The following is a 25,555-nucleotide window of genomic DNA, read 5'->3' on the forward strand; positions in this document are numbered from 1 at the left end:
TCAAACATTTGTTAAAAGGAACTTTGTTCACTGCCAATGATGTTTACATTCAATCTGCCATTTTAGGGTCACTAGTTTTGATCCTCGCTGACAGAGAGGCACACCGTTTGTCGATAGATGAATTTCACGGCCATGTTAATGCCAAACCTCCATGACATTCCACGCTGTGAAAAGATTATTAAGAAACTGCAATGAGGGATAGCATGGAAGGGGCATCAAAGGGTGATCTAGGTGCAAGATGTAGCCGCATGTATTTTTTGCAGATAAAATGTATAATTTCGGAGCGGATTTAGATTATGAACACGCAGTTTTAAAAATCTCTATGCGCCATAACTCTGCAGTATTACAAAGTTCAGAGAGTTCCAGACACTGAGGGTACAGTTTAACTGCAGCAATTTGTAAACTTCACTACAGCTCTAAGACGGCCCCCTGGGTCAGACATAGGAAAAAGGAGATTCACTTTCCCCTTTGCTGTGTCAAGTTTGTTCAGGATGGGCACTAGTAGGTACACTCTAACCACTATATTCTCACTGACTAGAAGAGATAAGCTGAGCAGTGTATAAACTACAAGGTTACCAACATTTGTGTATAGAACATTTCTACTAATTCTGAACACTGGATGATTATCGCAGAAACCCCTGCTAGACAGGAGATAAGGTCTGACCCCATAGCCCAGATTGAGAGGTTCCCGATTGGTGGAGCCTCTTCCTGGTGAGGTAGAGTTTTTCTAAAACTGCAGTTAGCCTGTCTCAACTCGTAGCTTCAGGATCTTTGAAGGCAAGTATCTTATTTTACCTTATAATTTTTTTAATGCATTAACAATACAATGCATTACAAAACAAGTCATTTTGATAATTTTTTCCTTTTAAGGAAGTCTTTTTTTTTTTTACACAAAAAGCCCTTATTTATATCTTTATTAAGAGTAAATTTGGAACATAATAGCCGACTGAATTGAGATGTGTTTAGTCCAACAGTGGAAAAAATGTCCAAAAAGGAACACAAAATGTAGCTAATGATTTCATTATTGATATTGGTTTGATGTACCATATTAATTCCCGGAGACAGACCGATAGAACGATACTGACATCAGCTAAGATCATCGCTATATCATTGCAATGTTTTTGTAAACCTCATTGCAGCTGGGGCTCCAGTGGCTGAGAGTGATGGGAATTGCAGTCAAACATCATATGGAGGGCAAAGCTCACATGTCTTTTACCCACATAAAATCAAACAAACACAATATCAGACTTTTTAACAACGCAAGGCTGCATACAGTTACCAATTCTAAAAATAAAAGCTGAAAATTCAATATAAGCAGAGGACCTTTAGGGACAAAACTGTGATAAGGGGTCAAATATAATTGAAGCACGTATGTTTTATTCATTATGGCTGTAGAATACAGTAGTTAAACACAAAGTTACAACTCCCTGCATTTCCAAATTGTATTAAATTCACAAGATAATGCAGAATAATTTATTGGGTAAAATAAATCCACACCCTGAATGTCAGCCATTAATGGGTTATAGAGTGTGTAGTTAAAGAACTCACTCAGTGTCTCAATGATCAGCCATTTATCATACAGAATGACACACTTGTGACAAAGAGTGACACTGTATTGCATTTTCTACTCACAAAAGCACTCCATCTCCTCCCTTGCACTATACAACTAGCATGTCTATATTCGGGAATAAAAAATATATATGGTACTTTAGCTACAGTCATGCATAATGAAGTTCGAAAATACCAGATCATGTCCAATTCAGTAAACATTATTTAAAACCAGCCACGCCAATATTAAAAATACAAAGGATTGCCTATTTTGTAAACAATAAGACCTTTAACATGGACAATATATCAATAAAGTATATACTGGTACGCTCACTATGTAGGTTGCATGGTTAACTAGTGCAAGACCACTGGATTGAGATTGCTGTATCTCTTGTGTAGAAGTAGGCAGCCAGCATTGCGGGTGGAATTAGTCTAATATGTTACAGGCTAAGGTTCTCTCTGTAATGGCACAAGTGACCTAAACCCTGTATGAGACCAAAGAGGTGTCTGACCGAAGAGCAACTAAATTGAGCGGTTGTCCATTCTCATTGTATTTGGCTGTAGGCGATATTCTCAATATACATTATAGTACAGCATTGGTTCTTAAACGTATTTGACAGGTACATAGAAACATAGAATGTGACGGCAGATAAGAACCATTCGGCCCATCTAGTCTGCCCAATTTTCTAAATACTTTCATTAGTCCCTGGCCTTATCTTATAGTTAGGATAGCCTTATGCCTTTCCCACGCATGCTTAAACTCCTTTACCGTGTTAACCTCTACCACTTCAGCTGGAAGGCTATTCCATGCATCCACTACCCTCTCAGTAAAGTAATACTTCCTGATATTATTTTTAAACCTTTGTCCCTCTAATTTAAACTATATTTAGTGTGATATAACATGCATTAAATTTACTAGTGAAAACCACATAGATAAGTCTCTTCCTGGTGTCAAAAAAGTCTCTGTTTCATTGGTTAAGGCAGAACAGCTACAGTAAATAGTCTGAGGAAAGTTACCAGGGGTCTTGATTAATGTTATACGCCCCTTATAATCAATGGTGACTAAATAAAATAGCACGGCGGTTAAAATTCTGATCCCGACTAAGAGACATGGAGAAAAAAAAATAGAATGCTATCAATAATATTTTAACTCGCTAGAATACTGCCCAATCATTTCATTGCTCCATAGCCTACAGCAAAAAACAAGGGGAACTAAAGTCAAATACATTTTGTGCCAAAAACAAACACTCAAAGACCAGAGGTCAATATAATTCCACTTGCATTTGTTTCAATACGTAGATTGTAGTCCATGTATTGCACAAGTATTTGTCACTCCTAACTACATTAAAGTAGAGGACAAAAATGTATTTTAAAATCACATCTTTGACAAGCAACACAGTTTTACTAAGTGCACACAATGCAATCATTTTTAAAAGCTTCAAGCTTGTTCCAGATTACCTTAAATTATATCAATATTTCAATGTATTAGAAGAAATAACATTACAATTTAGAGTCAAATTTCGCTTTATGTCATATGCCTTGGATGTGGCTCTAATGTCTATTTAATGCTGCAAATGTGTCTTTTACTGTGTTACGAAAGAGAGAAATTGCATTAACTGAAGGCCAGGTAGAATGAGTACACCAGGCACTGAACATATAAGAAGACACTAGAGGGACGAGCACAAAGGCTTAAAGAAAAACTATGCAGCATTAACTGCACGTGTGGCTACATTAGAAGACAGGGTCATAGTCCGCATCAGGGGGGTTCCTGAGTGCATCCTCATTGGAGAGCACCCACACTATCTCCGCCGCCTTTTTTCCATGCTTTTACCAACTAAACAGACTCTCGCTAAAAAGATGTTTTAGGATGACCAAGACACCCAGGGCATTTTAAGGGGCTTCCAAGGATGTACTTGCCAAATTCATGAAAGCCAGAGTCAGGGCAATGCTAATGGGGGCCACTAGAATCTCTTCCACTTTATTTGAAGGGTCACAGCACACCTTCTTCAGGGATTTCTCCAGACAAACAGTTATGTGGCGACATCCCATTCATTCGCTTACTAAGCTACTAATGGAGATGGACATCTCCTACCAGTGGAGACCCCAGCAGTTGTTGGTTGAACAGAATAGTAAAACCTACTCTATATTATCTATGGAAGAGGCTCCTACCTTTAGTCATGGGTTGGAACACTCTGAAGACTTGCTATTGACATGGGAGCAACCCCATTGGAATGTAGGCTCCATTGTACCCTTTGACCCAGGACTTGGCACGTCCATGGCAGAGAAGCTTCCTCCAATGTTTAAACTTAATTTACTGCGCATTCTGTCTAATTTAGAATTTCTGATCTCAGCTCTGTTAATAGGCTGGTAGGGTTTGCAGGAGATTTTAAACTTCTAAATTAAGCACACTGTGCCAATTGAAAATGGCACAATTTTTTCACGATGGCTGTGTGAGCCTGGGGAGATGAGGCTAGAGCTACATAAACTAAAACAAAAGTAATTTAACTTCTAAACAGCAGAGAATTGAGCAGTGAAACTGCAGCACAGCACCGTACTTGGCATGGCAGGAACTCCTCCTCTTCAGAGATCATTGTAATCAATGATCTTGGGCCAACCCTATGTTTCTCATATAGGAACACTGTGATCCTATGTAGCAAGGAGATTGCTCAGAGATACAAAATGCAATGCTTCTCTATAAGAAGCAGTCACAGCCTTCAACAACACCAAAACAGGATGACTTTCAGTAATAGAAAGAATTCACAAGGGAGTACCCATAGTGGCTGATTAACAGCCACAAACCGCAATACCTCTCAGTTTGTCAGGCTGCTGAGACTACATCTTTGCACCAAAACCACTACATTAAAATACAGTGGTTTTGGCGCTAACCGTGTCCCTGTAACTTTTTTAATGCAGTGCTCTATTTTAATTTCAATTAAAGATTTAGTAAATTACATCAAAACCCAGTTAAGTCCAGAGGATAAAAAAAAAATTGAAACATTTTTTTATTTTTGCTTCTTCTCTGCATGTTTTCTCTATGCTGAATGTCATCGGCAAAGAAAAAAATCTGGTAACAAAACAAACAAAAAAAAAAGACAGACCGGGAGCCATGATGGAGCTGTCCAGCAGCTGGATAAAGAGCCATGATGGAGCCGTCCAGCAACTGGATAAAGAGCCATGATGGGGCTGTCCAGCAGCTGGATAAAGAGCCATGATGGAGCTGTCCAGCAGCTGGATAAAGAGCCATGATGGAGCTGTCCAGCAGCTGGATAAAGAGCCATGATGGAGCTGTCCAGCAGCTGGATAAAGAGCCATGATGGAGCCGTCCAGCAGCTGGATAAAGAGCCATGATGGAGCCGTCCAGCAGCTGGATAAAGAGCCATGATGGAGCCGTCCAGCAGCTGGATAAAGAGCCATGATGGAGCCGTCCAGCAGCTGGATAAAGAGCCATGATGGAGCCGTCCAGCAGCTGGATAAAGAGCCATGATGGAGCCGTCCAGCAGCTGGATAAAGAGCCATGATGGAGCCGTCCAGCAGCTGGATGAAGAGCCATGATGGAGCTGTCGAGCAGCTGGATAAAGAGCCATGATGGAGCCATCCAGCAGCTGGATAAAGAGCCATGATGGAGCCGACCAGCAGCTGGATAAAGAGCCATGATGGAGCTGTCGAGCAGCTGGATAAAGAGCCATGATGGAGCCGTCCAGCAGCTGGATAAAGAGCCATGATGGAGCCGTCCAGCAGCTGGATAAAGAGCCATGATGGAGCCGACCAGCAGCTGGATAAAGAGCCATGATGGAGCCGTCTAGCTGCTGGATAAAGAGCCATGATGGAGCTGTCCAGCAGCTGGATAAAGAGCCATGATGGAGCCGTCCAGCAGCTGGATAAAGAGCCATGATGGAGCTGTCCAGCAGCTGGATAAAGAGCCATGATGGAGCCGTCTAGCTGCTGGATAAAGAGCCATGATGGAGCTGTCCAGCAGCTGGATAAAGAGCCATGATGGAGCCGTCCAGCAGCTGGATAAAGAGCCATGATGGAGCCGTCTAGCTGCTGGATAAAGAGCCATGATGGAGCTGTCCAGCAGCTGGATAAAGAGCCATGATGGAGCCGTCCAGCAGCTGGATAAAGAGCCATGATGGAGCTGTCCAGCAGCTGGATAAAGAGCCATGATGGAGCTGTCCAGCAGCTGGATAAAGAGCCATGATGGAGCTGTCCAGCAGCTGGATAAAGATGTATGGATTTCTACGTTTTATTTGAAGCAACTGACAAATACATATTTGTTAAATATAAATATAAAGTACTGGAAAGTGATTGTTCCCTCTTTGTCACCCATTTATATTGACAATATTTTAACATATAGAAAAAAAAAAAACGTGTTCTTCATTCCTTGAATGGTAAAAGGTAAAGGACAGATGAAATCCACTTATTTGTATGTAAATGCGCTGTCCAATTCAATAGAAAACCTTTTTATTTTCATTTTTATCTTTTCACTACGGTGATCTTCCAGCTCAGAAACGGCATTACAACGTTGTTCTATTACATAACGAGATTGAAAGTGCAATGTTCTAACTTTACCTATGAGCGATTCAATAAATCCTCACGCTGATTGGGCTGCCAAGATTCATAACGCTCTACTTTCAAACCCATTGTAAGAAGACAAAGTGCTCTTTAATAGTTAGTTTAACAAGACTTTCAGTCTTGCACAAAAGAATAATTATTATCCATTTGAAATGCACTGTATAGATAATTATCCTAACATTGTTCAAACTAGGAGCAGTGAGAGGACAGTCTAACAAAGCAATAAGGGCTTCAAGGAGGAGTTGGATACCCAGACTGACAATGCAGGTGGGATTTTAAAAAAAATATGTAGAGGGAAAACATCAATCAACTGCAACCTCAACTATTTCTTACAGCTCCAAAGGGATACATCAAATGTTAAGGGGAGCAAGAGGACCCCAAAACACGCCAGTAAATAAAAATACCTAAAAATGTAAAAGTACTCTGAAATGGCATTCTGTAGTGTAAATAACACCCCCAGATTTGTAAAGATTTTAGGGACTATTTTACCTTGTGTGTATACTTACTGAAGCCTGTGTAATAACATTAACAATCTGTCATTTTATGTTAAACATGACAAACCCTTTTATACAAGTTTACAAATACGTGAGAAGAACTAAATGTAAGCAGTGTGACTATCCGTTAAATAATCAGAGCACCAATCTGGGGTCCAGCAGGTGCGAGTTACTAAACGTGGGGTAGTCACAGGTTGGTTGTTGGAGGTCAGAAGACAGGAGTCTCGAGACCCATAATCTCAAACACCTACCAAGTTTAAAAATCTGCCCCTTTTTCACAATATCTAAATCTCCAAGTGTCTCCAACAAACATCCCCTTGTCCAATACCTTAATTACATTACATCTCCATTACCGTGCCCCTAATGCATCAAACACACTTCTAAATGTCTGATTCACCCGTCAACCCATCAGTCTTCGACACAAATGTCTTTTTGTCATGTATCATATTCACTAGGACTACAAAAATCGATATGCCTCCAATGATGCCATACAAATGCTAAGGAACACTACATCGTTTTCTATAAGAGAGATAGTATGGCAGCTTTGTAGCTTTATTCTTTCAACAACAAAAAGTTCAACGACATCCCAACTAACAAAAAGCCACCTTTAAACTTTTCTAAGGCATAGGCATTTCTGGATTGCAATGGCAGAATTAAAAGTATAATTCATAAAGAAAGAATATTTAGGCTTTTGTTTGCATTAACACCAAACCTTTCACTCTGTTTTAGAACAAATTCATGACATTTTGCAATGGAAAAGACAACGTTTAAAAGGTCTTTTTTTAAAAGAATGAATGCTCTTGAGGTCAATGACCGCTTTAGCAGCAGAATAACTACAAACTACGTAAAAGAAGAATTCTGAAGCAAAGTTCTAAGTGGTGAACACACTCCATGGAACCCAATGGATAGAAACCAACATTCCTTCTGAAAAGACAATCGGTCGGCATGTGTCTTACCTCATCTGGTTTCTTGCTGGCCGCTCTCCTTGCTGCCTTTTCTTTAAGCCTCTTTTCCTGAAATAAAGACACACATATTTAAATACACAATATACAGTGACAAATCTGTCTAAAGAAAATCATTTAACCAAGTGAATTAGTTTTTTGTAATCCTTGCATTTTTTGACCAGGTAAATGCTTTTCGTACCAAATTGTAGAGGGCTACGATTAAGTGCACAGAGCTAGGATTAGATGAATAGTTTTTTTGTTTTTTAATCCCCATCAATTCATAATTGTAACAATTATTTTCTAGTCCTGTACAGCGGAGGACATGTTGTGAATGCAAAATATGTCTCAGTTACATCTCGTCCTTTTTTTTTTTTTTTTAATCAGTGAATGTTTCAGTGTCAACTCTTTGCCAAAGGACTGGATGTGGAACCGGTTCGGTCTCATTATTCAGTTATATTGACAATATTCACAATAGTTCCATTACAACTCTGGATTTATTAAAGCATCACTCTTGGTTGGAGTGACCATGCGTGAATCAGTATCCTCCTCAACTCACAGCAACACTGGCTATAGTGAGAGAAAAACAGAATTGGGTGTTGCGTAAGGTGGCAGTTAACATGAATGATCCTCCACCCAACCAAAGAAGTCAATATGTGGAGGAGATGGTACAACAAGTACTTCAGTGGTACGGTCTCTCCTCAAAGTGATCTTCAGATGGTTATACAAGATTATAAAGAAAAGTATATATGTAATTACGGACCATGCACAACTGGTGGCTGGTTAGTGGTGCCTTTATTCCTAAAATATTCCCTCTATTTTTCCCCCCTACAGTAATATCGATCAGCGGCCACCATCACTAAGAGAGCACTGGACATTCAAACTTTGCCAGTAATTTTATGCCGGCTTCAAGCACAATTAATTCTTAGCTCAATAAATGATCTGCTTGCACAATTCCCTCTTTTATTCTACAGCTCCACTAACTGATTAAAAAGTTATTATAGAGAAATTAAAAGTTAAGGATCTGGAACCAGTCAAGCAAGTGTGGAAATTACAGAAATAACCGTTAAGACACCTGGAAAAGGGAGCCTGGTACAATTTTTCTTTTGGTCACTTTAGTGCTACAGTATTGTCCAAAAATCTATTGCTATATAAGTCGGATTATTTTCTGCCTTAACTCCAGTTCCTCACCTTCCCTCCAGTCCCTTACTATAGAATCAGACGGGACTTGCGGCAAAATTATTAGTTCATTAAAAACAATTTTTACTGAATTCATAGCATGTCAATGTATAGCCTACTGGGCAGAGACAACATTCATATATTGGTAGGAAAGGAGATGCGGATGGATACCCACAATTTTTAAAAGCTTGAGATAAGGGATTCTAACACGTTAAGAGAATGAGTAGCAGTACACGCACGTAGACATTCAACATGCATACGCACATTCACGCACACGTGCATACACAAATATATGAGATATTTACACAGAAAGGTTCACAGATCATTTATTACGCCAAACATTTGGAAAAGGAAGATCTTGACATACTGGGATGCGCCTGTCAAACACAAAAACCTTTATTTACCACTCTTCCACAATGGATGAAGAGAGAAGAAATCTGCCTCGTGCCTTTGGGGCTAAACACACTAAAACAGAGTGCAGAGAGTGTGAATGAAGAAAACAATGTGTGGTTTAGGTTCCTTCGTCAATCGAGAGTTAAAGGCGTGCTCACAAAAACCATCGACCGTATGAAAAATAACCTTGTCTACTTTCATCCGGTAAACAGAAATCAGCCTGTTTTAATCCTGCATTCTCACAATAGCTGATTAAACGGCTCTCTCCTGGGTTTGAAAATTAAAAGCATTCTCAGCAGGAGAACATAATCTTTGCCAATGTGTTTGTGTATATTACTTATAAAAAGGGAGTCTTTTTCTTTATTTGCCTGTGACTGCCTGTGTTTAGTGCTCTTGGATAGAAACACATTGTACAGCACTTAGAATGTATAAACAGCAGAGCAGCTGTGTAGCAGAAATCATTTAGAATAGCACAGCTGGTGCGGATCGCAACTCCCATCATGCTTTCTTTCCCGAGTCATAAAGAACAACAGGTTTCTTTTCACGCAGTGAACAGCAGGCAACAGAATACAAACGATAATTAAGAGTATATAAAAATGCATTCTCTCAGTCTACTAAAATATGGCTTCAAAGACATTGAACTTCGATCAAGAAAAGGATACATACATGTTTGATAAGCGTAACAGCGATTTTAAAATTTATATTGCAAACATTTGCAAAGTAGGCTTTAAAAAAAACATGATATCGAAACGCAATTTTTTTTTTTTTGTAAGTGCCTTGAAATTTTTTTTTCATGAAGTAAAAAAAAAAACTGTGAGGAACTGCTCTGAAATCAATTTCAAACAAAAATAGAAATTCTGTTATTAGAATTCGAGCATCTGCCTAATGTTTGAGAAAATTGAAAGACGCAAACATTGAAACGCTCTGATAGCACACAATACATGTACTTCAAACCTCACTACCAAAATCATAAAGTATTACGTACAAAAAATAAATAAATAAAACATTCCAGTCTCTGATAACGTCCACATGCTTTGTTACTAGTTATTAAACTATTAAACAGTGATGTATGTATCATGCAGGTAAAGTCGATGAAACAGCCGCAGACAAAACAAACAAAAAAAAGTTGGATATAGCCATATCATCTTTTTTTTCTTAAGTCATCTGCATTTGGAGTGATAAGGAAAAATCGTTTGGTGGTGCTGCAACAAAAGGCAATTTAAATTCAGCAGCGGTATGCGAAGAGAAATATAATGAGATATGAGATGATTTATTTCTTTAATTTGCAGTAAGTATGAGGGGGAACTGTCTCTACATTTTTGCAGCAATATCTGAACTTCACTAATGCAAATCTATTCCACGTTCCTGTGCGTACATAATTGTATTCTGAGCAGGGAGGAAGAGAAAGCCTGCAGCTCCAGCTCACGCAGCATCCCGGTTCGAGTAAATTCTGACAGCTATTGGGAAAGAACTCACTAAAATTGTACGTAGAACATTTAATGCAGAAAACAATGAGCATATTCATAGAGGGCAATTATTTAAAAAGGTACAGAGGCAAATTATTTTCTTCTCCTTTATCTCTACATGTGCCCTAATAATCAAGACAATAAGGTGGGCAGTCTTCTCCCTAAACAATCTATGAGTGCAATCCAGCAAGTATAAAATCAAAAAGGATGCAATGCACTGTGCACTGAACTAATTTTACTGTTACGCAATGCTCAGGGTCTATTTTAAGCATGGCATTCTTAACGGACAGAAATATGGCATGAAGTTCAGCTAGCCAGGGATATGAAGGCAACTGGGGCTTGCACGGGCGCGAGGGGCCAACTGGGGCTCGCACGGGCGCGCGGGGCCAACTGGGGCTCGCACGGGCGCGCGGGGCCAACTGGGGCTCGCACGGGCGCGCGGGGCCAACTGGGGCTCGCACGGGCGCGCGGGGCCAACTGGGGCTCGCACGGGCGCGCGGGGCCAACTGGGGCTCGCACGGGCGCGCGGGGCCAACTGGGGCTCGCACGGGCGCGAGGGGCCAACTGGGGCTCGCACGGGCGCGAGGGGCCAACTGGGGCTCGCACGGGCGCGAGGGGCCAACTGGGGCTCGCACGGGCGCGAGGGGCCAACTGGGGCTCGCACGGGCGCGAGGGGCCAACTGGGGCTCGCACGGGGGCGAGGGGCCAACTAGGGCTCTCACGGGTGCGAGGGCAGGGGGGCCAACTAGGGCTCTCACGGGTGCGAGGGCAGGGGGGCCAACTAGGGCTCTCACCGGTGCAAGGGCAGGGGGGCCAACTGGGGCTCTCACCGTTGCGAGGGCAGGGTGGGCCAACTGGGGCTCTCACGGGTGCGAGGGCAGGGGGGCCAACTGGGGCTCTCACGGGTGCGAGGGCAGGGGGGGCCAACTGGGGCTCTCACGGGTGCAAGGGCAGGGGGGGGCTAACTGGGGCTCTCACGGATGCGAGGGCAGGGGGGGCCAACTGGGGACAGATGGACTGAATCTGACCAATCAAATAGCAGAACATAGACACTCTGAATCAAGTCTCAATGATTGTCGGACTGCATATTCCATGGTGGATAGTGTCACTATATAAAGGGGTTCCTAATTAACATCTTGCTTTGCAACATCTAGTAAATTACATTTACAGCACAATGTGTTCAGTAAGCAATTTAGGAAACGATATACTGTGCTAGTAGTCAAATCTAATATAAAATTGAATAGTAATAAATGCAGATGATGACTAAACCACACCGCTTAAAGAAGCGTGAAAATAGAGGGAGGTATTTTTCAATGTAATCCAAGCTTCGAAATTTACAGGAAAGTCAGAAAGACATTACTAACAACCACAGCAAACACAAAGGAAAAGATGATTAAAGATAAGTACTGTCTGAAAAAGCACAAACACAGCTTGCTCTCGGTGACTGAGCTGGCAAAAAATATCCTCAAATGAATGCAAGGCTCAGTAACCTTTAATACGCAACACAAGCTATTCCTCCCATTACAGAACATGCGATAAGGGGACCTGACTCAGCAAGCACCAATAATATTAGTTTTTATTATATGCAGTAACTTGCTAGTCTATGTGCATTGTCGTTAAAGCCCATATTCAGATACTGAGAATATGAATACAACACAAGCTTGCTGTGCTGACATCATCTTCGGAATCAGTGAATGCTTATTTTACTTTATTCCCCCTTTACGATGGATCTTAAAAATTGACGGCCTCGTATGAAGAAGTCATCCCACAACCTACAAGAGAAAGCCTTGCAACTCTCCTTGGATCCAAAAGGTGTTCTATAAACACAATTTATTTGTCACCTAGCCATGTTTTATTCAGGAATGGATATAATGAATTACTTATATGATATACATAGAATTTACTACCAATAGAAGTGTTGGCCTCATTCAAAGGAAACCAAGAAACCGTAACGGAGGTTTTTACTGTTCAGTAATTGGATGTAAATAAAGCAGCAAACCATCCTAAATATTGCAAATTGTGGATTCCATAAGGCCTAACGACCTCTAATAAAAGTAAACTGACCTTTTAACTGTAGCAACTATACGAAATAATAAAAATAATAATAATAGAGATAAAATGCCAAAAAATAAATAAAAATAAAATAAAGTTAAAAGCCAAGCTATTTCTTTGAATGTGAAATATAACCAATTTATTTTTATTGTATGGGTCTAGTGCTCGCTAAAATAACCGATAATTGCTTTCCAAGCGCGATAAACATGACAGTAAGCTGCATGTGGCTACAGAGAATTTCTAACATAAAACAAATGGGTAATTGGGGAAGACATTTAACTAGATGTGAAATAACAAATGGAATTCCAACAACAAAATGGAAGACATTTTATATAAATATATTCAAACGATATAGAGGGAATTACATGTATGTCTCAAGTCAGAAAAGGGCACTCTCTTGGGGTAAACTGCTAATTAGGAGCTAGCAGGGAAACCTTAGGATGTTTACAACATTTAGCATATTTAATTAGTATCTGTTCTGCACTGATACATATGGCCCTAAGTCTTTATTTCACCATTCCTATTGGGATAAAGACGGAACTCCGTAATCAGTGAGGCTGCTTGTAGATACCCCAACATCTACAGGAACCAAGAGAAGTTCAAGAGCACTCCATTCTGCAAATCAGAGTCCCACTACAATCTAGACTGCTTTTAAATGTACATGTAAGTAGAACATGCATTTATGTTGTATAGATTTCTATTTATTTCACAAAAAGATCTCTCCGAGCACATACACCACAATGCTTTTGCAACCTCCAGAAGCTCCTAAGCGGCTTCCACCAGCTCTCTTGATCTCAGCAGTGTAGTGCGGGGATCGCTCATTGGCCATAAGTATCAGCTGATTGCTCTCAGGCAATGGACTAGGCCCTGCCCCATCAGCTTTAGCTCCAACAGAGGGTTTATGGCTCTATGTTAATTAATGGAATCAGGATGTACACCCAGGTAAGAAGTGTGTGAGGGAGGAGTGGGGGACAATGCTATGAAGGTTCCTTTAAACTAGATGGATGTTACATATGAATAGCTTGCACTGACTGTCCTCCACTCTTTTACAGCTAATTTAGGACATTAGCATTCATGTTACTTCTTAATTATCTCATTCTGCCCACTACTTTAGTACTTCGTTACTAGACAGCCCTAAATACCACATGCTATTTTAACCTGCAGAAGAACACTGATGCTGTAGAATGATAGAGAACTGAATGGGGGCGGGGGAGGTGAGAGAAGAGGCTTTACTGCCCACCTGCCTTCACTGCCCTCCAATGCTGTCATAAGTTTATATTTAACCCCTTATGGAACAAACTTCTGGAATAAAAAGGGAATCATGACATGTCACACACGTCATGTGTCCTTAAGGGGTTAAAGGGACACTATAGTCACCAGAACAACTACAGCTTATTGTATGAGTATAATCAGTCCATTCAGGCTTTTTGTAGTAAACACCATATTTTCAGAGAAAATGCAATGTTTACATTATAGCCTAGGGATACCTCCACTGGCCACATCTCAGATGGCTGCTAAAGGTGCTTCCTGGGGCAGTGCTGCACATTGTGACTGACATTCATGGAGACACTGAACTTTCCTCATAGAGATGCAATGATTCAATGCATCTCTATGAGGAGATGCTGACTGGGCCAGGGCTGTGTTTGGCTTGTGCTGGCTATGCCGCTGATCTGCCTCCTTGACAAGCTCAGCCAACCCAATGCTTTCCTATGGGAAAGCATTGTGATTGGCTCAGATCATCACTTCTGATGATGTCAGCCAAGCAGTCAGATCAGATGCAGAGCCAGCAGCAGCAGACTGGAATATATATTTAGGGGGGTAAGGGTGGATCAGGTGGGCTAGATATTGTTTTTATCACTATAGGGTCATAAATACATGTTTGTGATCCTTAAAAAAGCTTAAAGTTCTTTTCTTGAATTCGCAGTGTGAAATTAAACTTTATATGGCTGGTAGTAATAAACTAAAATGTAAATGCGTGCCAATAGCTCAACTTCAACTGGAGTTCAACTAGAGAATACTGATTTTGGGCCGTGACCCATCATCATCCTTTTTTTTTATCTAATGTACCTCCAGTGGGAACTCTACAGATAGTCTACATTGCCATTCTGATTGGTTGAGCCAGTTATGCTCTATGACATACACACCCAAATTACATCACTAGCGGACCCTCATGTCTGCTTCACTCCCTTACCCCATACCGGCAGCATACCTGTCAATGCTGACAAGCACGTGTCTTTGCAGTAGCAAAGTGTATATTCATTAACATTTACTAATAAACTCCGCTACCCCCTGCTACATTACTGGATGAGAAACACATACACCTACGCAGAGAAGATCTTAAAATACACCTAATTAACGTTCGGAATACATTGCAAGAAAAGCTTTAATTTGAAGGCTAATTAAAAGTAAAAAAGAAATGATAAAAGTTGAGCAATTAAAAATAACTATTAAATAAATGCGATTCTGATAAATACTGCATGCTAATGAGATGAAACCTAATGAAAAGCATAGGGTGTTTGAAACACATTAACCATTTAGAATGTGTTCTTCAGTAAAAGACAAAAATACTACAGAACCTTCTTATTCCTTTACTCCATTCAGGTTATAAGAGCAAAGTACCAGCAGATAAACAGATTTTAACTTGTTTCAATAGACTCCAATAATCATGCTAACCTATTTAGTATTAAAAAATATATATATATTCTAGTTGGTCATTCTATAGTACCCATACAAAATTCTTCCTGCCGCCATTTTGTTTTTTGGTTAATTGTGTAACCAGGGTGTTGTTTGTATGTATGAAGAAAAAAAAAAGCTTTGAAAAAGTTGACCTTGAAAAAAAAGGTTAACCAGTTGAAACCTTGGAATTTTCTACCCCTTGTCGCTACTTTTTCAAGATTGCTGTGGTTTCTTGAATATGAATATTTGAGGACATACTGTTATGCTTTCTATTGGAAGCTTTTTTTTTTTTTACTGATAATAGCGGATTTACTGAATAAGGTGTACAATTGTTTTGGTTTACTATATTTGGTCGTTCTTATAAAAAACATTTTTGTTAATAATTTTAACTGGAAACCTAATGAGATTAAATAATGTAACCTTATTTGGTGTGCTGCTGTGGTTAAACTTAATGAATCAACAGGCCTTTATACAAAGCTCCATAAGGAAGCAATGGCCCAGTTCAGCAGATTCTTAATTTAGATTTGCAGTGGAAAACTGGGTACTTAATAATATGCAAGATAAGGATTGCACTACATCAGACCTAAAGCCACAAACGCCTATGAGGAAGCACTAGAAGGATATTATAGTAAAGGCTTGTACGAAAATATTTCCAGGACTAGTTACAAAATCCTAGCCTGGCACTGTACTCGGGTAACCACAATTCGGTCTTCGTTAGTCAACCTCAAGTGTTTGACCCATTTTACAATTTCAAGCATTAAAATGATGGAAGTGATGCTTCGGATCATGCAATTCCTTTTGTGCAGATATACCTGCTCGATAAAAAGCAGCTTATGATATTTTCGTTTTTTTTAATAACCTGCTACTTTGTAAAAGCAATGGTTGGAGCCAGTAGATATGCATGTTTTCATTTGAGCTTTGTTCATTATTCTTTTCTAGAGATTCAAAGTTTTCTCATCAGTGAGCGGCTGTACTTATTAAAAAGATTAAACGAATACATTAATTATGAATTCATTAAAACCGTGGCACAAAATAACCTGAAGCTTTGAGCAAAACTCACAAAATACGGAGCATTAGTAAAATCCTAAGACTGAATTATTATTCCCCAAAGATGGAGGATTTTTCATGTCTGTACTGCCTGCCATGTATCAAGTCTAGACACCATAAAACTGTTCAGAAAAGATTGGACTTTCAATGCGAAGTCACTGCGGCCGATTGCATTACATTTTGTAGAAGGCAAGGTCTCTATTGTAAAATGAAGAAAGAAAGGGATCTTCAGGTGGTTATGGTACCTTATAGAGCTATTTAAAGGGAAACTGTCAAGACTTACCTGGCCCTCCACTCCCCACGCAGCGATCAATATGAAAAGGTGGGTGTTACATGCACCTGCACTCTTCCCGCAGCCTGCATTAACTTGACCTGATTGGGGAAACTTTCCCAAGCAGGGCGAACCTCCTCCATGATGCCGACACGTTGCTTCAATGCCAGGGTACTAGCATCTAAACGGAGTGACGTCTATCAGCACGTAAGGGAGTTACCATAGCAACAGAGGGAGCTGCAATGGAGCAGCTGATAAGTCTTCTAATGGTATTTGCTTGCCCTGGCCTTGCCTCCCATACATGTAGTCAATGCTTTCATTGATAATCAGGCCCACACAGGGGCTTTGTCTGCCATACTTTAACATGGCAAATCCTTTACGTGAAAGAGCGTTGATGTACCAAGGTTTGATATTCAGACATGCTTTTCACAAAGTGACTGCAATCCCTTAAAACAAGGGTTGGCAACTTTCAACACTCCAGATATTTGGACTAACTCTCCCAAAATACTCCGAGCCATAATGCACTGAGTCAATGCATCACGATGAGGAGATGCTGATTGGCACAGTGTGTCAACTGCTGTGCATGAACACTAACCCCCAATGCTTCCCCTGTAGGGAAGCAACAAATTGGCTAAGATCATCAGTAATGAGCCGGGGAGGAGGGACAACAGCGGCAAGACCAGTGCATCAGGTGATTAAAGTTAAAGGATCACTATAGGGTCAGGAACACAAACATGTCTTCCTGACCCAATATGGCTAAACCCACCATTTAGGTGGCTTGGCTCCCCACACCCCCCACATATAAAAGTTTAAAACTAACCTTTTTTCCAGCGCTGCGCGGGTCTGCCGATGTTGGCTCCGCCCCCTTTGTGACCTTATCAAAATGGTTGATTTTTAGCCAATCCAATGCTTTCCCATTTTGGCAACTCAGCACCTCATCATAGGGATGCATTGAATCAATGCATCTCTATGAGGAAAATTCAGCGTCTACATGCAGAATGTGGGGACGCTGAAAGGCAGCCCTGAGCCAGGAAGCCGCTACAGTGGCAATGTAAACACTGCCTTTTCTCTGAAAAGGTAGTGTTTACATGAAAATGCCTGAAGGGAGCCATTATACTCACCAGAACAACTACATTAAACTGTAGTTGTTCTGGTGACTATAGTGTGCCTTTAAGTAAATATATATTTTTTTATTACTTCTGGAGGAGAGCCTTAATCTAAATAGCTCCTATATCAGTCTGTTAGGAGTACAGGTTTGACACCTACAGATTACTTAAACACCCTAAATAATAAGGGGGACCAGAGAGGTGTCTGCGAGTGAAAAGAAAATAACCCACCCTTACGGCATGGCTGGCATTCAATGAGATTTCCATATCATAATCCCACAGTTAGGGTCAATGGGCTATATAAAATGAAAGAATAAATCAGCAAGTTACAAGGTATTCTGCATTAATGTGATTTAAGGCTTCATTAAATGAATAAAAACAGAAGTTACTCAATTAAGTTGACTATAAAGCATAGTAACAGCTGCCACGTTTAAGCGAGTTACCCTCTTGTTCGGTTATTAGCACACAACATATGCTCAATGCCGCTTGGATTACTTTGCTTATAAACAGATTTGTGTGTAACCCTTTGAGCACCAGCACAGATTATATGTACCCATACAGGAAACTGCCTAAGAATGCGGAGAGTATAGCTCCCCTAGCTCACAGCGTTAGGGGAGCTATACTAGGCACGTGGATCGTTTGATCCATACGGAGCTCTGTTTTTACCTATTGTGGTTAAATCATGATTTTTTTTTTTTTTTGAAACAACAAAGTAACTCATTGCCATGCATATTTACCCTGTGTTTTTCCTTGATTCTCTTCCGGTAGGCTTCTTTGTCAAACTTGTCCTCCTCGTGCATACGCTCCTTGGCCTTTGCCAAGTTGATGCCGCTCTGTTCCTCATCCTCGCCCTCTTCGGGGTCTTCCATCACAGTCTTTTGAACCTGCGGCCATTGCTGCATCACCTGAACAAACCAAATACACGGTCGGTCATGTCAGAATTAACAGATCTACAGTAACAAATCATAAAAATATCAATTTAACACAAGGATTCCCTATGATCTTGGGGAGAGGGATGAAGGTGCATTGCCATGTAACGCATGCTCCTAAAGAAGAAACCTTTCAACTTGTAGTAGATATATTTGCCTAACTATTAACTACTCACAGTATCTAAATAACGCACAAATAAGAATAAAAAGATAAGTTTATGTGCGGACTATTCCAATCACATTCCCAAGTCCCATAAAGCTTGTAGCTAACCGGAAAAGGAAAAAGAAAAGAAAAGAAAGCTGCGTGTACATAAAGCATTAAATCTAAAAGCAGCTCTGTAACGTTATGAAATACTCGTTTTGACTGTCGAAATTTCACAAAAATTCTAACTCAGTCAAGAGAGAGACACAAACTAGATACTACTTTGTCTCTGTACATTTCCTTCACCTGACTTTCTTAGACTCTGGGTGGAGCTACAGTGTCAATCGCGACAGCGAACACCAGTGACGGCTGCAGAGAATTGTTTCTGTCTATGGAGGATCCCATGGTCTCGTTGGACCCTCCAGAGACCTCAACCCTGTACTTTCAAACATGCTGAAGCACCAGGAACTGAAGAGGACCAACCGGAGGAAGGTGGTCGCGTTCGCGAGGGACAGGATCCGGTAAGTAAATCTAACATTTACCTCTTTCCTGGGGCCAAAGGACCACCAGGGGCAATATCACCTTCAGGGGCCTTTGCGAATTCTGCCAATTTCCCAGTCAGTGACAGTGCGGCCTTAAACTGCACCCACTGCACCCATTTCACACATATGCAAACAGGCCCCATTAATTCATTAATAGCTGGGGTCAAAATACAGCACATTTACAGCAGGAAGAGTGTATTTCACTTTGGGGTTCATTTACTAAACTCTGCTTTTGTAGCGAATTAAATTTCAAAATACTAATCTGAGTCTTCAATAGCCAAGCTGTGACTATAGCTGAGACGGGAAAACTTCTGACAAGTTATTTGCTTTAAATCTGCCATTCAGATTTTCGTTTGTACAACATTAAGTTTAAGGAATAACCCTATACATCCTGTTCCTGTTCGGGATCTGCAAGGGATTTAATTTCTTGCTAAAAATATACCTCTGAAAGCATGCATACAAAAGTTGGGTACATTAGTTTATTAAGATCCTCACACAGTGTTTTTTTATATCCGGGTACCTAGAATAGTACCTCTTTAAATCACAAAGAAAATCACACTTAAAAAATAAATAAAAAAAGTAATCAAATCCATAACAGATCCGTCTTCCATTAAGGTAAACACTGTAGAAACTCAGCACTCTCTCTCTCTCTCTCTAATATAATAATAATAATGACACTTGGCGCCTGCACAGTTGAATTTTACATATTGTAGAGTTCAGTAAAAATTAGGAGAGAAACCTAGTCACCAGGGAAAAGCTATTAGTTTTCTGCAAACCAAGTCACATTAGCGAACCCATCTGCCGTACAAGGAGCAATGAAAGATTTGGGAAGGGGCCAATTCCATCACATTTTAGTTCACAGCTTCGGAGCTCTAGGCCCAGGGCATGCTGCAATAGTTTGTTATTAACACAAAGAATCATTTTTCAAAAAAAAAATTTAAAAAAAAAAAAAAAAAAAAATGAATACCACTGAGAAATATAAAACTACATTGTCATGGATCAGTTCTAGGTATAAAAATTGCATTTTGCGGTTCGCCTTGTGTCTTAGCAATACATAGCATGCAGAAAATCCAAAAGCATCTCATAGCTGTAAATCACATCTACTGCTTATAATAAAAAGAAAAAGAAAGAAAATAGAGGCACTGCAATACTTAAAAAGTAAAAGAAAAATAACTTTCCACCAATGGTGCATTTAAGTCCCTGCTCAGATTGCTTCATATAGTGCCATATAATTCACGCAAAATTTAAAGGAGGCAACATAGCATTTATAGGGTGGTGTGCACATTGCATGAGCGCTTAGAGCTCATTTTTGTGTGATTTTGTAAAAAGAACAAAATAATCATTGCAAAAAAAAAAGAAAAGAACTGATTACAAAAAATCAGGTCAATGTGACACAATCTCAATCAGCTGTCATTAGAGGCCTAAACAGGAGAGAGGGAAGAATTTAGAGCTGCCTGGAAATCTATTCAAGATAGGACTATACATAGAACACAAGGTCACGTATTTAGACTGAAAGAAAAGGAGATTTAATCTAAAGCAAAGGAAATTTTATTTTTTATTTTTTTATAGTATGAACAGTAAGGATGTAGAATTCTCAGCCTGAAGAGGTGGTTTTATCAAAGACTATACAGATCTTTTAACAGCAATTGGATTTATACTTGCAAAAACACAATATACATGGATATCATTTTTAGTGAGAGGGATAATAGCTTCTTGATCCAAGGAGATATCTGACTGCCATTCTGGGGTCAAGAAGGAATTTTTTTTCCTAGTTTGTTGCACAATTGGAAGCGCTTCAGACTGGGATTTTTGCCTTCTTCTGGATCAACAGCAAAGACAAATGTGAGAAAGGCTGAACTTGATTGACTCGTGTCATGTCCACACAAGACACTCCACTTATCCATGTTTACTGGCGGGCAAGAAAGTGTCACCAAAACATATAATGCATAAAATGGTGAATGTTGGCAAATTGTAACTTTGGTTACTCAATAAAGATGATGTTTTACACTGTCCTTGCTGTGCACCTCAACTGTACAAACGAAGAGAATCCTGGGAGCCTGATTTTTTATTAATTTTTTGTAATAACCGCTCCCCTTACTGTAAATGTATCATGATGTTTATCCAGGGACAACCTCCTCTGTGTCCTCTGTCAGTTAATGTGTTTTCATGTAAGCTTCCTTTTACCAAACAGCTTAAAGCTGAACAGTCACATTTGAGTTTTTTTTTTTTTTTGGATAAACCTATAGCTATTTTTTTTATTTTTTAAAACATTTTATCCTTTTTTTTTTTTGTATTGTATGTTGCACAGTGCCACATGTCACTTCAGAATTCCTTCCAGCGTGCCGTTGCGCTGCGCGCCATGTTTCTACATACACCCCAGCGAAGAAGAGCACCAGGGCCGATAAACGTCACCCTGAACACAGTATATATTGCAGACTTGTGTTTCTTTTTTTTCCCTCTCTTAATTGATCTATTCTACTCTATTCGCCTATGTAAGTGTTTCAGTAGCATTTGCTGGGACGCAGGAACAATTAGCTATCGTTTCCAGAGAAGTGACAGTTCTGTTCCAATTACATCAAAACATTTGGTGGCTTTTTAAAGGCTTCTTTTAAAAAGGATATTGAAAAAAGCAGAATGTTGGAAAAATTAACTATTTTTAAATCACTTGACGGATGTGAAGCTTTAGGCTTCTGTATACTTTTCGCTTAATTTCCATATTTTATCTGCATAACTGGAGTTTTTCCATGTAATAATTCTTACATATAAACTCAGTTTCCATTAAATCACATTTTTAGAAGTTAAATACAACTTAACATTAACTTTCTCAATAAAATTTACATACTGTATATACTAGAGTATAAGTCGAGTTTTTCGGCACATTTTGTGTGCTGAAAAACCCCAACTCGACTTATACTCGAGTCAATGTCTGTATTATAGCAACTTACATTGCCATAATACAGACCGGGACAGCCGGGCTCATTATAAGCCCGGCAGTCCTGTTGGGGGCTGGCAGAGAGCTGTAACTTACCTTTCCCGCAGCTCCTGTCAGCTCTCTTCTCTCTCCTCCGGTGCGGTCAGCTCCCTTCTCCTCCAGAGCTGCAGGAAAGGTAAGTTACCAGAGAGCCGCGGGGTCAGAGCATTGCCACGTGTTACCGGCACTCACACCGCGAGACTTGCAGTGGAGGAGAAGGGAGCTGACTGCACCGGAGGAGAGAGAAGGGAGCTGACAGGAGCTGCAGGAAAGGTAAGTTACAGCTCTCTGCCAGCCCCCCTCCTACACAGCCCATCCACTGGACCACCAGGGAATGAGAGCCCCCCTCCCTGGCCAGCTAACAAGCAGGGAGGGGGAACGAAAATAAATAAATCAAAATTAAATAATATAATATTAAAATAAAAATGTTTAATATTATAAAAAAATTAAAATGTTAATATTAAAAAAAAAAAAAAAAAAATAATAATAATAATACAAATGCCCACCCCATCAAGGTTACAAACTCTGCATCACATACACACACTGTATTCACACACACACACACACACTGCATTCATTATATACACACACACACACTACACAAACACTCTGCATTCATTATATACACACACTGTGAATAAAGATTAAATTAATATAATTTTTTTAGGATCTAATTTTATTTAGAAATTTACAAAGTAGCTGCTGCATTTCCCACCCTAGTCTTATACTCGAGTCAATAAGTTTTCCCAGTTTTTTGGGGTAAAATTAGGGGTCTCGACTTATACTCTAGTATATACGGTTAATATTTACTATAACCTACTAAATCTTACTGCATATTTGTATATTTTGTAGTATAGTCATATTGTATACCCTACTGTATTTTTAAAAAGTGCCAATTCAGGTATATGAGATCATCCAGCTAGTGATACCTTACATGTCCCATCTGCCATTAAATTCATTTCTGATACATTATTTCCCCATAAGCGATAACTTCCTTACTGACGCAGGTCAAGGATATGCTTACCCTTATCCTTATTGAAGGTCTTCTTTACCCCTCCTAGAATTTTCTCCAAGAGTTAATTTTGATTTATGTATAGAATAAAGAAATACATATGAATAGTTGGATCAGACTACAGACAGCAGTTACAGCTTAACGTAGTGGTTCTGGTGTCTATAGCCTGTCCCTGGAGGCTGAGCACTGTAAAAAATGCCCTTTTTTTTTTTTAAAAGAAAAAAAGGCAGTATTTAAATTGCTGCTTAGTAACACCTCTAGAGGAAGTCACTCAGATGGCTACTTGAGGTACTTCCTAGTCCTGTACTGCACAATGTGCAGCGTCTCCACCCTCTGTATGGAAAGTAAAAGCAAGAGGTAAGCCTGAATAAGGACAAAATGTATATATCTAAAGCAGAATGGCAACTTCCTCCTGGCACCATAAACACTACAGTGCACTGTAGTGGTTATTGTGCTTAGAGTGCCTCTAACCATTCTCTCAAAAGAATCAATAAATATTTTTTCAATAAAAAAAAAAAAAAACACAAAAAAAAAAATACAGATAGCAGGGTTCTTCTGAAGAAAGATCAGAAAGCAAAGTAGACAGCACTGAATCCCCAATACTGATGGTAGAACAAGGGTTAACATTTAGAAAATATCTAATGGAAAGTGAGATTAATCCAAGACATTGTGCACTGTTCTTTTCTTCCTTCACTGAATCACACAATCAGTTTTTCCCCCTCTGCTTGCCAGCTAGATCTGTTAAGCATGATGCTGAATTTGATTGCTATGCTCCCCTGTGCTAGCTTTCCATCTTGAGGCTGTCAGCAAAACGGTGTTCCTAAAAATGTGAGCTAATCTGTGCCACCTAAATTGGCAGCAAATGACACTGCAGGACTTTCGATATGCAGATCCGGATAATGTAGGATTCTCTAATTCTATATTCACATTGTTAAGGTAGCATTCACAGCCTGTCACACCTCCTGTCACTGGAGGGTTTCAAGATAAAAAAAAAAATCAGACTTTAGTTACGAAAATCAGTTTAGGGATTAACCACAGAATGAACATCTGCCTCTGGGAACAGAATGCCAGTATAAAACACGAACTTTAAAGGTATAGCCACAGCATGAAGCTTACAAAATGCAGTGCTAGTGGATATATCACAGAAAGGTGCTTCAACTTGCAATATTTAATAAAATAAAAAAATAAAAAAACTTGTAAAGAAATGTTCCTATTCTCTACGATGCTGCTGGTGTAGAGATATACATTATTTATATGGCCCCTGTACCGGACAGCGTATATGGTTATGACCTTCTATAATGCCAATTGTTGTACCCCAGATCAAGCCACATTTGACACTAGCGGATGGAACACAGTACACAGCACTCAGCAGGGTTCCATACCCAAACATCTGATAATTATACCTTTCAAGAAGTGGTCTTGCCAGCGCGTTTTATACAACACAGCTACACTACCTGAACGTTTTGTGAATTACTGGTTTGTGTTCTATTAACAGTGACTGAAATGCATCGGTTTACTCAAATACCTATGGTCGACAAGCTTTCACATTTGGCTTCACATATTCACTTACCTCTCCATCATCCGCAAAAACAATCTTTGTATTAACTTTAAGCTTTTTCTTCAAAACTTTTTTGGCATCCTTTACTTTGGTCACTTTCTCGGTTTTCTTAATCTTTGATTTGGTTAATACCGGTTCCTGTTAGAAAAAAACAAAAAAAATATCTATTAAAAATGGCAGATCAGATTGTGAATATTTCATATAGCATGGAGGACCTACATAGAATAATGAGTGATTTGTTTTCGTTTGGGGGGGGGGGGGGGGCGGGGGCGCTATTATGCACTACAAAAGATACTTGGCATTTGGTGATATCCATGCGTTACAGAACCAGTGATCAAATATGAAATATTTGGAACCATATTTGTTGTGCCACATACAGACATTTACTGGTGACTATATTTACATTTTACAGAAAGTTCCAATTAGACTTAATTCTTCTAGCAAAGGTTTAACAATGTACTCTGCAGAGCCCAGATTGGCCTATAATACAGTAAAGACAAACAAAAAGGAATTGGGTCACGCCCAGAACATGCATTTTGTAGTAATGATGCTGCTAAAGAGAACAAAATGTATAAAATATACAGTTTAAGGAACAGCGCACGTATAAAAATACAGTTTTAAATGTAGGCTACTTAAAACCACCTATCTCAGCAAAC

The 25,555-nt window shown here is 39.7% G+C and overlaps 1 protein-coding gene across 2 annotated transcripts in view; it reads right to left on the bottom strand.

Moving 5' to 3' along the window:
- DDX10 (DEAD-box helicase 10) overlaps positions 1-25,555 on the bottom strand; it is a 192,613-nt gene that overhangs the window by 59,564 nt on the left and 107,494 nt on the right. For both annotated transcript variants that reach the window (XM_063430098.1, XM_063430090.1), the window contains exons 14-16: positions 24,912-25,037; positions 18,483-18,650; positions 7,571-7,627 (exon numbers count right to left, since the gene is read on the bottom strand). In XM_063430098.1, coding sequence (XP_063286168.1) covers positions 7,571-7,627; positions 18,483-18,650; positions 24,912-25,037 — 351 coding nt within the window. The remainder of the gene's footprint in view (positions 1-7,570; positions 7,628-18,482; positions 18,651-24,911; positions 25,038-25,555) is intronic.

The sequence above is a fragment of the Pelobates fuscus genome, chromosome 1, assembly GCF_036172605.1.
Source record: "Pelobates fuscus isolate aPelFus1 chromosome 1, aPelFus1.pri, whole genome shotgun sequence".
Lineage (NCBI taxonomy): Eukaryota > Metazoa > Chordata > Amphibia > Anura > Pelobatidae > Pelobates > Pelobates fuscus.